Source organism: Balaenoptera acutorostrata, chromosome 7 (assembly GCF_949987535.1).
Source record: "Balaenoptera acutorostrata chromosome 7, mBalAcu1.1, whole genome shotgun sequence".
NCBI lineage: Eukaryota > Metazoa > Chordata > Mammalia > Artiodactyla > Balaenopteridae > Balaenoptera > Balaenoptera acutorostrata.
Window position 1 is genome coordinate 60807538 of NC_080070.1, and position 14708 is coordinate 60822245.

At 39.1% G+C, this 14708-nt stretch overlaps 1 protein-coding gene across 5 annotated transcripts in view; it reads left to right on the forward strand.

The window, feature by feature from the left end:
- Positions 1-14708, forward strand: part of DYNC1I1 (dynein cytoplasmic 1 intermediate chain 1) — a 336428-nt gene that overhangs the window by 51050 nt on the left and 270670 nt on the right. For 3 of the 5 annotated variants that reach the window (XM_057550171.1, XM_057550172.1, XM_057550175.1), the window contains one exon: positions 13602-13661. The exons of the other annotated variants lie outside the window; for them this stretch is intronic. In XM_057550171.1, coding sequence (XP_057406154.1) covers positions 13602-13661 — 60 coding nt within the window. The remainder of the gene's footprint in view (positions 1-13601; positions 13662-14708) is intronic. 5 annotated transcript variants of the gene reach the window in all.

A 14708-nucleotide genomic window follows, 5' to 3' on the forward strand; every position in this document is an offset into this window, starting at 1 on the left:
ACTTAATCACTTTGGAAGAGGCGCTGTCTACTACTCCTACCCCACACAAACTCCAACTAGCTTCAGTTCTTTATAGGAACATTCTGGCAAGAGTAGGCAACTAGAAGTCAATGAGTATCTCCCTTGCTAAGTGCAGGTTTCATAGAAATGCAAGGAAACTGGCATTGAGGAAATGATGATTTTCAGAAAAACTAAGCATAAAATTGGCTTGAGGAGAAGGCATTAGGAATAGCTTAGTAAATCTTGCCCTTGTTTTGAACTTAGGAACATTCCACTCAAATTTATGTTCTTGCTTCCATGAAATATATATGAGAGTTAAATTTCAGAAGAATGTTATATTTCAGTTTTTAAAATTCCACTTGGAATGTCTTTTTCTGTAGAAGAAACATCTTTTGAAAACAGTTACTATTAACTCTAACACTTCATAAAACATGAGGCTGAGAAAAAACTTGGTGATTCCTAAGAATGTAACTCTATAGTCATAAATTTACATATTTGTGTAGAATTTGGACCTTTTGAAAAATGGAAAATCTTTCAGAAGATAACTTAGGAGTCAAATCAACATATCTGGTCCTACCTAAAGGGGCACATAAATTCTGTCATTCATTTGCCAACATTTCAAACCAAAACTACAATTTTCTTTACAGAGCCAAAATTGGGAAACATTTCTTATATAAGCCCTGTAAGTGGTTAATTTGGAAATGGGCATACTTAATGTACCCTATTATAAAGAAAAGGTTAAAATAGTACTTTAAAAAATCAAGTATAACAAAATTTTCTTTTATTGATTTTTAAGAGCAGTTAAGTAAATTTTCTAAATTGAGTGAATAGAGTAGATATATTTAATAATTTTTCAATTATACTAGTGTGATTTAATTTTTAAACTTACAGTGTCATTATTTGTGTTCCAATTTCTGCTTCTGTTGTTATGGCCTGCTTCTCATTTGCAACTTACATTTGTGGTACTTTTCTCTTTCTCTTAATTAGTTTTTGTAGAACCAATTAATCATTGCTCATTTAAATATACTGGACAAAAGAACAAGCTCTTGGGTTTCAAAAAAATCAATTTATTAATAAAAAATTTGACAGACTAGTTTTACAAATAAATGTAGATGAAAAAAATCCTAAACATACTATTTGCAACTGGAATCCAACACAATATTAAAAGGATACAATGTTTTTTTTTTTTTTTTTTTTTTTTTTTTTTTTTTTTTTTTTTTTTTTTTTTTTTTTATGTGAAATTTTCTAATTTTTAAATGTTAGTAGTGAATCTTTTTTTTTTTTTTTTTTTTTTTTTTAAAGGATTTTCTTATTTATTTATTTATTTATTTATTTATTTATTTTTGGCTGTGTTGGGTCTTCGGTTCGTGCGAGGGCTTTCTCCAGTTGCGGCAAGCGGGGGCCACTCTTCATCGCGGTGCGGGGACCGCTCTTCATCGCGGTGCGGGGACCGCTCTTCATCGCGGTGCGCGGGCCTTTCTCTATCGCGGCCCCTCCCGTCGCGGGGCACAGGCTCCAGACGCGCAGGCTCAGCAATTGTGGCTCACGGGCCCAGCCGCTCCGCGGCATGTGGGATCTTCCCAGACCAGGGCTCGAACCCGTGTCCCCTGCATTAGCAGGCAGATTCCCAACCACTGCGCCACCAGGGAAGCCCTAAAAGGATACAATGTTATGCTTGGGATATTGACTCAAAAATTGGGATTGATTAAATAATTCAAGGATATTTTAGTATAGGAAAATACGTTACCATACTTCAGCCTATGAAAAGATCAAGGAGGGAAAAGTAAATATTGCAGTGCATTCTGAAATGGTACTTGCAAAACTTAAACATCTAGTCCCATATTTTAAAACTTAGTAAACTAGGAATAGAAATGTTTTCCTCAATATGATAAAGAATATTAATTTCAAACCAACAGCTTACATCCTTTATACATGAGAGTGAAGCAGTAGCACTTTATAGCTCTCAAACAAGAATGACTTATGGTTAGTTGAATACATATCTCTCTTCCTCAGGGAATGACAGGTCCTTGAGAGCAGGGAGTAAGTGATATTTGCGGTTGTATCCATATAGTAGGTATTCATTAAATGTTTGTTGAATGAATCAAGTATCCTCCTGCTTTTTACAGATCAGGGCACTGAGACACAGAGAGAATAAGTAATTTTCTCAAGCTCACACAGGACATAGCTACAGTGCTAGGTTTGAACCTGGGCAGGTTGATACAAGTTTCCACAATCTATACCTCAACCCTACATCAGCTCTAACGACAGTCGATGTAAGTGATACACAACCTACTCCGTAAGGTTACTGTGATTAAACAAATTAATATCTGTTAAGCACTTGGAAAGGAGTCTGGCATATATTAAGTATATGTGAGTTTTAGCTATTACTGTTATTTTTTTCGTACTTTGATTTAGCCCAGCCCTTAATCCCTAACCTTCAGATATTCAACCAGAAATGAATCTAAGTGATAATCATTCAGCCCACATTTATTCTTATTCACATGGATGGCTCACAAGGGACTTTGCACTAGGGATCTTCTCATGTTTGGCTGAGATTCCTTAGGCGTCTCAGTGACAAAACTAAATTAGAGGCTGCACTGGCCTATGGAAACTGGGAGAGTATTGACATCATAAAGTTTACTGTATACCAGAGTATAGGCTACACACTGTCCCAAACCTGATTCAAGAGGAAGACTTTCACAATGATTTCAGAGATAAAATATGTCTCATTGTGATAACGTATTGTGCAATCTCTTGTTACAATAACACTCATCCCGTAACATCCTTAAAAAAATAGTCATAGGGAAGATTATTCATGCTTGTCTTTTGTGACAAGTGGCATGGGGTGGACAGATAGTAATACAGTTGATTTCTGTTTTCCTTTTGGACCCTCTATAGCCTTAACACCATCACTAAGTTCTACTTTCCAGTCAATCAAGGACACTCAAGTACCCCCGCATTTTATCTTTAATAATCTCTTGTTAGTATAGAAACAATATCAGTTCATTTTATACAATTAGAAAATATAGACAAGTAAAAATAGAAAAAAATCGTATTCCTACAGAGAATATGCATTAGCATTCTTAATACCTTAGTGTATATTCTTTCATACAATATATATGTCATCATATATATGATAAATGATACCATACTGTACAAACTGTTGAACTTGCTTTTCTATTCAGGTATCTCTATTTTTCCATTTCAGTACATTTTCATCTTATCTAGTATCTATACCATCTTCAAATTTCCCCAGTTGCTCCCAACATAATCCCATTATATTTAAAATTGATGCCTTTCTTCCCAGCTATCAGCACCTATTAACCAAAACGCTTATATCCATAGATTTTCTCTAGAGAGGTGAAGCCCCTCCCAAGGGGACCTTAGATGCAGCAACAGAAGAAATGTCTTCTGAAACACTTAACAGGAGAACAAAGGTACAGAGTGGATTAGAGGTCTTTCAGGCTTCCAGCTTCATGTGTACTCCAGATCAGAACTGGGACGGATGTCTGCAGATCCTCTCCTGTCCAGTTTGAACATTAGGTCTCCATATAGTTAATATTAAGTATCATGTTGACAGAATACTTTGGGTAAAATTCAGGTATTTGATAAACTCTGCCTTTCCCCGATCTACTTACTGCCTAGTGAACTCTGAACTCACAAATAAGGAAATTAGAATAATTTATTCGCGGTCAACTTGTGCTGGCTGCACCTGGTCACCACTTTTTTCTTGGAATTTGAGGAGAGGAAAATGTGCTCAGGGACCACGTGGGCTTAATGCCCGACAGAAAATCCTCAGGACTTTTAAATTCATCCACAATTGGACTCCATAGGATTCTCTGGCACTACTTGAACCTCAAAGGATTTTTAACTCTTTGGTGAAAACATCACTATCTTTTAAGGTGCTCTGATGAATCAGAAGCTAAAGGGAAGACTGTAAGGAGGTTTTAGTAAAGGTGAAAAAGTACAATTCAATAATGCAAAACCTTGGGGGAAATTTAATGACTATTAAGATTTTGTGCATCCAAAATTCCTTAAATGATCATTATGTAAAGAGAAGTTGACAGGATGCTATCAGCTAATTGGACTTCAGGGAGACTGAAATCACTGATTCGAGGCTGATTAAAAGTCAGTCTCTTTGGAAATTAAAATAAAGTGTACACTATAGGGTTTTCTCTTTGTGTAGCACATAGACTGATTAGTTAAAAATTGTTGATATCCTGTCACTGTGTCTCAGGCAGAGAGTACTGTATATACCCATATGGTTATAGTTATAGGGTAAACATCTATTTTTAGCAAGGGGTTGCTGAGATTTCTTCTAGAGAGACTGCTTGCTTGACAGCAGGTCCTCTGTATAAGATTTGGGGAAAACACATCCTTGCTCTGTGATGGGAAGTCTTGCATTTCTTTTTGAATCCAGCTCAGATGGACTCCCTGTACGGCTTAGTGTGGCCCGTATCAGAGCTCCATGTTAGGGCTTTAGCCAACAGAGGGAAGATTCTCACACAGTAAATGAAGAAAGAGGCTTTTTAAAAAGAGCCTGGTATAAGTGTGTATTGTACTGTTCCAATTTCACTCCTGACACTGGAAAAAATCTTTATCATTGTCATTGCCAGACCAAAGTAAGGAAATCATTGAGGCTGGGAAGTAAAACATTAACTCATTATTTAAATGTCATTCTTAATTAATTGACATCACGTTAATGATTCTGACAGATTGAGTGATGTGATGGATTTTAAAATGTCCTTATTATTCACTGTATTACTTTTGGAAATGGCTCTTAGAAAAAGAATTTGGGGATGACATTGACTGGAGATTTTCTGTTTGGCACTATGCTCACATCGGCCCAAACTGTTTTCTTTATCTGATGAGTGACTAGTGATTTGTTTGACAGAGGAGACATGTGAACAAGAGTCCAGAAAAACTGTGGGACTCAGAGGAGCTCGGTATTCTGCCCTCGAGAGATCTCTCCACCTTAAAGAGAAAAGAAGAAGATGAAAATTTGAGCTCCAAGGTGGTTGCTTCAGGGACTAACAAAAGTTGCTAAGTTCAACTGGTAGAGAAGGTAGCTGGACTTCTTTTCATTCTCAGCACAAACTAGCATTATGGTCAGCATTCTTTTCAGTTTTATGTAAAAATGATTGACATACATCACTGTTTAAGGTGCACAGCATGATGGTTTGATCTACATGTATTGCGTAATGATTAGCACGATAGGTTCAGCTAACACCCATCTTCTCATATGGATACAATAAAAAGAAAAGAAAGAAAAAAAGAAAAAAGAAAAAGCATTTTCACCTTGCAATGAGAACTCTTAGGATTTACTGTCTTAGCAACTTTCCTGTATATCATACAGCAGTGTTAGCTTTAATCATCACATTGTATGTTACAGCCCTCGTACTTATTTACCTTATAACTGGAAGTTTGTACCTTTTGACCCCCTTCATCTAATTCCCGCTTCCCCACCCTTTGCCTCTAGTAACCACAAGTGTGATCTCTTTTGCTATGAGTTTGTTTGGTTTTTTTGGATTCCACATATCACTGAGATTATACAGTTTTGTCTTTTTCTGTCTGACTTATTTCAATTACCATAATGTCTTCAAGGTCCAACCATGTTGTCACAAACAGTAGGATTTCCTCATTTTTTATGGTTGAATAATATTTCATTATATATATGTGTGCATACCACAGCTTCTTTATCCATTCATGCATTGAGGTCAGCAGTTTCAAGATAGGCTGTCCTTCTTCAGTGGGGAAGTGAGCCTGAAAATTCTCCTGGCACCATGAGGTGACATCATGCCATAGAAGACTGAGTTCTGTGTAAGTGGCTTGGTAGAGATGAAGGGAGTTAGGCAGACATGCCCTGATTTATTCTCTCATTTTTTAATAAAGAAAATAAAAACTATTTCTTTGGGAATCAGCTTGCCCTCACAATTCACACCCATCTGCAGAAAAGGCAGGTAAAGACCATTCATTTGTTCATTCATTCATCGCATTCATTCAATAAATAGTTGAGAATTTATTGTACGACACACAATAAATGCTAGACCTGCAAGGAATACAAAGATGGAGGAATTCTTCTTACTTCTAAAGATCCCACTTCCAGTAAATTGACATATTTAATTTGAAGCCATCTAAGGAAATGTTTCTATGTAGTTACAGCTCTTAAATATTTGTACTCATAGAGATGAGCAATAATGTCATAAAGCATTATTCCTAGATCATCTGTAATTAACTTGTATATTCTTGTGAGACAAGTGCTTTTGATTCATTACTACCCTACCTAGAGTCTTGACACATATTAGGTACTTGGTAAATGTTTATTGATGTGTGTGTTTGTGTGCATGTGTGTGCACGCTTGCACAGCTTGCAAAAAACTGAATAGGATGGGTGCAGGATGAGTGGAGAGATAAGGACCCAGGTAATAGCAGGGTAGTTCAAGGTTGCTGGGCTAGTTGCTGGAAGGTGGACTTTACTCAAGGGGAACCATTGGCAGTGGTTAGAGGACTGAGGTACAAGGCAAGGATTTCTCATAGAAACAAGGCAGAAGTCCAATTACTGGGATCAGGGCAAAAAGGTAGGGTAGGACTAACAGTGTGTTTGTCTTCATGCTGAGGCCCCTGGGCTTTGTAACAGTGCTTATTACATCCTTTAGACCATCTTCAGACTTGGCCTTAAAGCGTGATGCAGGGCTACTATTGAGGTCAAGTGGGTTGTAGGTTGGCAAAGAGAACTGAAATAAGAGGTGCAGGCATTTCTCCGTTCTTGTCCCATAGAGAGACAAGTTATTTGTGAATGAGGTTATTGAGGACAAATATGTTTAGAGAGCAAGGCATTTGAGCTGGGCCTTAAATAGTGCCTATGCTTTGGACAAGAAGAGGTGGGAGAAAGGACATTCCAGATAATGGGAGAGGCAAAAACAAAGGAAAATGGTGGAGGAAGGAAGAGTATGGGGTGTAGAATGCATGTGAAGGAGGCAGTGTGAAAAGAGATCAGAGTCTGGGGGTCAAGTATGGCCTTGGAGATAGTTCAGATTCCTGGCTTCCATATCTGGTGGCTATCTATTGAATTTACTTGGCAGCTTATTAAAAACACAGATACCTAGGGCACAGGTCTGAGTTGAGATCTGGGCCACTGCCTTTTTATAATGCTTTCAAGATTTGCAGACGAGTTTGGGGGAACCATTGGTCTGGTAAAAAGGACCGAAGGTCTGAATGAGGACTGTGGCGATAGAGAAGGAAAGGAAAGACAGATGAGACAAGGAAGGGTGAAATGGCTTTGGTGTTACAGATGGATATGTCCAAAAAGCACGTGAAAAGGTGGGACTTGGAGTTCAAGGGTGATGAGGGCATTGGGGTTACTTTTTGCTGAAGATACGTGGACATCTTTGGGATCACCTACAGTTAGAGTATAGAGGTGAGGGGAAAAGAAATAACCCTGGTTGGGGAATGTCTGTCTTTACGGGGATGGACAGAATAAGGACCCTTCCAAAGTTACAGTGAGAGAGGAGGAAAAGAAACAAGATTTTTAGGGTCAGGAAAACTAAAAGAAATAACATGCTATGAAGGAGCCAATAGTCACCAGAATCATAGAGGTCAAGGCTGAGAAAGAAGAATTAGCCTTGGGATTTGATAATTTGGAGGTCATTGTTATCATCATCATTTTTGTTATTATTGCTTGTGTTATTTTATTTCCGTAGGCTGAGTTCCTGGAAGTGAAACGAGTCCTGGAGTAATTCTGTGTTTATGATTCTTGCTCCATATTGGCATATTGCTTTCCCAAAGAACTGTACTAATTTAAAATGCCACCAGCAGTATATGAGAGTGCCTCAGCCGCATTGAATGCTAGCATTACAAATGACAGTTCTTTACTACTGCCTTCCAAGTATTTATCAGACATCTCTTTCTTATAACCAAAACCAAAAAAAAAGGTAAGAGCAAAGATATTCTTTAAGGGAAGAATATTAAGGCTGTCTATTCTGGAGTCTAAAAAAGATGGGAAGAAGAATGGAAACCACTAACTTGCTGCTGAACAGGAAGAAATTAACCACTCATCAGAGAACAAGGTTACACAAAACAGACATCATGTCTTTTACTCCTAAGTTATACTTTCAGCAGAGGGCCAGGGATTGTTTTGTTTTGTTTGTTTTGTTTGAATTTTCACTTCCCTCTATCTAATAAACTGAAACTGAGCAAATAAAATTGAGCCACTGTAGGGAGAATTTTATTAAGAAGCTGGATAGTGATGAATTGTTAAAAGGTTTAAAATATAAAGTTCTGTTAGTCTTTTAATAGATCACTGCGAGTTTGAAGAATTTTGGCATTTTGCTTATTCTTTTTTTTTTTTTTTAAAGAAATATTGAAAAACAAATTTTCCCCAAACTATAAACTGTTACATGGTAGGCCTTTTTAGATGAGATGCCAGAGCCTACATTGTTTGGCATGTTTAGGATCAAATAGGTGAATGATTATTTTCCATGGTGTGGGAAGCTTCTGTACCTAGAATTTTGAAACAAAGTTAGGAAATGTGACCTTAAACGGTGTGTCCAGAACTGCCGATCCAACCATGGGACCATAGAGCCATGATGATGCCAGATTAGGTAAGGAATTATTGGGTTATTCAGGATCTGTGCAAATTGCAGGTTCCATATGAAAGAGATCCTCCGTTGGGCCCTCAGAGAGCTAACCTAAGAAATCAACCTACAATTGATGAGAGCAGACAAGTACAACTCTTAAAAATAAGCAAACAAAACCAAGATGGTTTCCCAGACAGGAACACTGAACAAAATCTAATTGACAGGATTAAAGAAAGATTACATTCATCAAAACAGGTTCTGTTGGTCATCCCAAGAAATTAGGGAAAATGGAGGCTCTGGCAGCAGTGAGGGAGGTATGTCTAGTCTTGCTGAAAAATGTGGACATGGGCATAGGACAGGGAGAAGCCGTAATAGTTAAACGTTCGGCTTCACTTGTTCTAATTCTAAAGATGCTGCTAAAGTTGTCTGGCTTCCCAGGAAGCTGGTCTTCAAGGGGAGAAGACTTTGTCAGGCTTGTATAATTGCTCTGCCTGGCAGTTATTGTTCTCATGACAAATTGGTAAATTGGCATCTAAAATACAACTTACTAGATCTAGAAGTCTTATTAGAACTAGTAGACTAACTCAGCTGCCTAAAATAAACAAGGCACTGATGAAAAATGAGTTTGTTATGTCCCAATTCTGCTCCATCTTTCAAAAACCAGGTCGAATGGAATCTCTGATCTTTTCAAGAGGGAAGGTGTCTCCCTGCTCTGGCTTCCAAAGGATAATGAAAGTATAGTCCAGTGCCTGGCTGGCTGGCACAGAATAACCACTCACTGAAAGGAAATTATAGCTATCATTAGTATTAATCTTTCCTATGGCATTTACTTATTTTTTTCAGCTAACATTGATTGAAACTTTAAACTTTGCCAGGCCCTGGGCAAGTGATTAGAACTACTTTTTTCCTTATATATATTATCAGTATGCATATCATTAGGTATAAAGATTCACAGGTCTCATTCCTTTACTAAAATGTAAGATTCTTAAGTGCAAGTCCCATGTCCCACAGCATACCTGTGGTGCTTACATGGCTTGTTTTACTTTCTGCCTTGTTCTGCTAAACTGTTTATATGTTTTATCTCCACATAAGAGTTGCAGTTTCCTTAGGGGTTCTTTTAATCCTCTAGCACAGTACTTTACATATTAGGCTCTTAATAGGAATTTATTGAACAGTTAAATGAATATTTTTATAAAAATATTCTGTCCCTGCATGCATTGATTGGTCCATTCCAGAGAGGACTGATAACTAGAACTAATTACTATAGTAAACAGGGTGATTTCTATATGAAAATATTTTGTGATAATATATTAACTTCACATATATTTACTTACAATTTTACTACTTCTTTCATTTAAAAAATAAACTACCTGGCAAGATTTCAAACTGTCCAAGAAGCTGTGGGGAAACCATCATTGTACTTTCAATGATACAGTAAGTTGATGATAAGATGGTTAAAAAGTAAGAACTATGTGAGTTGGTTAAAGAAAAGTATTCCAGCTGGAGAAGAGAAAGCAGAAAGGCAGTTTAATAGTCATCTGACATTTTAACATATCAGGCAGAAAAGAACCCTAAAGGGCCTCTAGGCCTGCACCCTCCTTTTGCTAAGGACAGCAGACTTTCCTGATGACACACAGTGGAGCTGAGCCCAGATCACAAGCCAAGACCCCTAGGCTGAGGTGAGGCCCTCTCCAAGGTGCTGCCATCTACAGGGAAGTTTTTCTGCAAGTTTGCACAGAAGGAATTCAGCAAACGTTTAATACACATTCCTAGGCTACCCTCGGAAACACATTGTTTATTCAGTGTACTGACTTTAAGTTCCTTTTCAAAGAAAAAGTGCATTCTGTGTAAGTCTGACCACTCCACGGATAATAATGGGAAAAATGAGAAGAAAAAACGAGCACACTTGATAGCACCCTCGGCTTGACTCCTTACCACACCGCTCGCTAATGGCAATGACTATGATTTCTTTTACTGAGTAACACATGTGTGACTGGGGTGGAGGGCAGGACGTTGTGGGTTAGTGCCATAGACCTCCTTTGTTGTTCTGGCTGAGTAAAATGCAAACTCCACACTGCTAATCTGTGGACTTCTTAAGTGAGTGATTCTGAGAGAATCATCGTTTTTACTTCTTTAAAGATACAGTGAGTTCAGGTGAGCTGTTGGATAAATAACAGAATAGCTGTGACCACCTGGGAGCTACCACATTCTTCACCGGCCTAGGAGGAACGAAAAAAAGGCCAATAAAAGTTGTCCCATCAGAAACCTGAGGGCAAAGGAGCTGATCCCATTCCTTATGAGGGGATGCTTCTCACAGTCATCCAGAGCCAGAGGCTGCTCTTCTGTCTATAGCCAAAGAAATACCCATAAAGATAAAAGGTTTGATCCCCAGCGATACATGAACAGTAAGGATGAATCACTGTAATGGCTTCGGTTACTTCCCCGATTTGAAAGGAGGTGATGGAATCAGCGTGCAGGGCCAGGAAGAGTTGCTTTCCTTGGACAGAGAATGAGTGCAGAGCAGTAGTTTTCACCACTGGCTGCACATGAGAATCACCTGGAGAGTTTTAAAAAATCCAGATGCCTGGGTCCCACCCGAGACATTCTGATTTAATTGGTTTGAAAATAGCCTGGGCCTTAGGCCAGTCTTGAGTTAATCACTGGTTTAGGTACTGATGTATTTGAGGACCAGAGATGCTTTCTGCCTGCTGACTAATGGAAGCAATAGTCTAGCCCCGTCATTCTCTAAAGGTGGTTCCAGGGTCAGCTGTTAGCATTACCTGGGAACTTGTTAGAAAAACAAATTCTCAGGCCCCACCCCAGAGCTACTGAAATAAAAATTTCTGGGGTAGAGGATCAGCATCTGTATTTTAACAGTCCCTCCAGGTTATTCTGACCCATGTGAGAATTTGAAAACTACTGATCTAAATCCAGACCTTGCTACTCGAAGTGTGGTCCACAGACCAGCAGCATCTGCACCCCTTGGAGCTGTTAGAAATGTAGAATCTCAGGCCACCCCAGACCTACTAAATCAGAATCTGCATTTTTAACAATGTTCCCAGATATCTGTGCATTAAAGTTTGAGAAGCACTGGTCTAAGAAACAATGGCCAATTTGTGTTCTCACTTTAGCTGTCATCTTTCAGTGCATTTAGGTAAGAGGACAAGGGCACGACCAGAACTAATAAGGGAAGCTATGAAACTGCATTCCGATACTTCTGCAGGAGGAGCTTAGGTGGGATCTTTACATACGTGGGGCACTGACTCAAAGAAACATTGGGAGTAGTTATAGTGGATGTGGTATATAGTAAGAGCAGCTACTGTTTATCAGATAATTACTTTGTATTTTATAGGTATAGTTGCATGTAGTCCCTATAGAAATCCAGAGAGAGACAGTCCATCCATCCATCCATTCATTCAACTAATACTGTATTATATAAACATGCATGCCAGGCATGGGTCTAGGCCTGTATCCCTATAATGTGGAGATATAGCTGCTCCTGTCATTATGAGGCTTAAGTCCAGAGTTAAACAACAAACAGTCATAAATAAACTGATGTATAATAAAATCATAGGTAAAGATACTTTATGAAGAAAGTAAAGCAGGATAAGAGAACGGGATGAAGAGTGACAAGGTAGTGTTGCTTGGGGTAGGGTGGTGAGAGAAGGAAAGCCTCTCTGGGCAGGTGACATTTGAGCCAAAAGACAGAAACAAGCAAAGGCATGAGCCACACAGCTCTTTGGGGGAAGAACATCAGGGAAGACACAGTGAGGGAGGGGGGCAGCACTTAGAGATAAATTGGGAAGATAGCTGCAAGCCAGGTCATGAATTGTCTCATAAGTCATGGTAAACCCTTACAGACAAGGAAACTGAGCAGGGCTTCTCAAACTTCAAGGTGCCCACAAATCACATCACCTGGGGCCTTATTAAACTGTAGTGTGGAGTCAGTGAGTCCGGGTGAGACCTGAGTCTTGGCATTTCCAACAAACTCCCTGAGGTGCTGATGCTCCTGGTCTGTGGGCCACACTCAGCAAGTAAAAGGGTGCAGGGGTTGCGAACTTAAGCAACATGCCCAGTGTCACACAGCTGGTAAGTCCCAGAGGCACGATTTGAGTCTCAGATGCCTGACCCCAAAGTCCCTACTGTCCATTGGTTGTCTACCAGGTACCTTTATGCCTGACTCACCTGTAATTACTTAACGTGCAGGGAATTTAAAGGTACTGCCTGAGAAAGGTCCTTGTGTGCACAGAGTGGAAGAGCTACTTATCTCCTTTTATGTGATGGAGAAATAACAAGGGAAATTGATAACTGTTGGTAACCTTGGTAACTACTGATACCTTGTGCTATCTCTTGTGAAATATTTAGAAGGTGTAAGATATCCCTGGCATCTTTAGAGACAAATGATATTATTGCTGGTCACCATCTTGGTGTAATATATAAATAAAAAACAACAAAATACCCATGAGCCTCGAAATCCAATGTGTTGTATCTGCAGTAACTGACCCGAGGAAGCCAGTTATTCTCCTGGTTCTGCAGTCGTGTTCTACCTGGCCAGACTTCCCCAGATGCTCCTGCTGTGGCCCATTCGTACCCTTGCATTTGATTCTCATCATTGCATGGGAGATGCTTGTTGCTCCCAGGTGTGACTGGGCTCTGGGGTATACATGAAGCAGTTTACATGCTGAAATCAATCAGGCTCCAGTGTAGAATGAAACAAAAGCAAAAAGGGTGTGTGTGAGTGGATGAATATCTGAACATTTAGCTCTGGGCTTCCTTCCATGAAAACAGCCATAGCTTCCAGTATCAAACAGTTGTTCAAAGGAAAGGACAGTTCCTCACTTGCTCTTGTCACTTGATATTCACAGGGTCTTCCTGGCTCCTGGGGGTTGCCGGGGTGACAAAGTGGGGAGTTGTTCTGTGTATACATTGTATATGCCATTGCCTTGATGAATGACATGGTTTGGTTTGTTTCCCTCCCCTTTTGTTAATTCTCTGTGTTCTTTTTTCCTTTGTGCTGCACGATTAGGACCCTGCAGTGGGACACAGACCCCTCAGTGCTCCAGCTGCAGTCAGACTCAGAACTTGGGTATATGTCTGCTCTTTTGTTACTCCTTTTATTATTTCGTTGCTACAGTTGTGTTGAAATGCTGGAGCTGTTGTTGCTCTTGCTTTTTCCCTCTTTGTTGAATTTCCAGTTCGATAAGTTTATTTCCTTCTGCTAGTTTTCCTTATGAAGTTATGCTTTGAAGAAAGTTTCTCAAAGATGGCTTTTGATCTCCCCTTTTAATTCCTATTATTGCAAAATAGCCCTCCCCCAAAACAAAAATTACAAACATATCCCCGCGCCTCTGCTTCAAGGTGGGGCATGCAAGTTCTGTGAGGGCAGAGATGATTAACTTGATCCTAACCATCCTCCCCTTGACTAACAAGTTACCTGAAGTTAATCCTTGTCTAAAATCGGTATGAAAATGTTGTATCTCGTTTGTTTCCTTTCCTTTTCACTTTTTCGGGGACTCACAGTTAGCATTTAATTTGAATCAAGTTTGAATGTATAAAGATTCCTGTTAAAGAAGAAGCAGATTTGTTGAATGCCTCAGTATTAAGAAATCTCAAATATTTGATGATGGGTAATGTCTCCTGCATCCTAAAGATCATTTTTTTTCAAGTGGAAATGTATGTTAAAAGGTAGCTTCAGAATTGAAAAGTCATCCACAGAGAATAAAACACACAGGCATTTCCTAGAAACTTAGTTTATTTCTCTTATAGGGTTGGAGTTAGCTTATATTCACACTTGAGATGTTTCCAGTGGGGTGCTTGTCCTAGCTGTGCGCAAGCTCAGGAGCACCGACTGTGTGCTTCTCTTTCCAGCTTGCTTTGGTGAATTCAGATCCGCTCGAAACCAGCCACGGTGAGGGTATTTACACCACAAAAATTGGCAAATGCTGCAAACCAGGGCTTGCTCCCTTTTCCTCAAGCCAGTTACTGAACATTTACCAACACGCCACTGGGTACCTCAGTATGTGAAAAATTTTATTACGGTATTTTGTGAAGCTATTACTTTTTCTTTCTAAATACAACCTAATGAATCCCAAAGTGGGTGTTTATTTATTTATTATTTATTTTGAATTTCCGA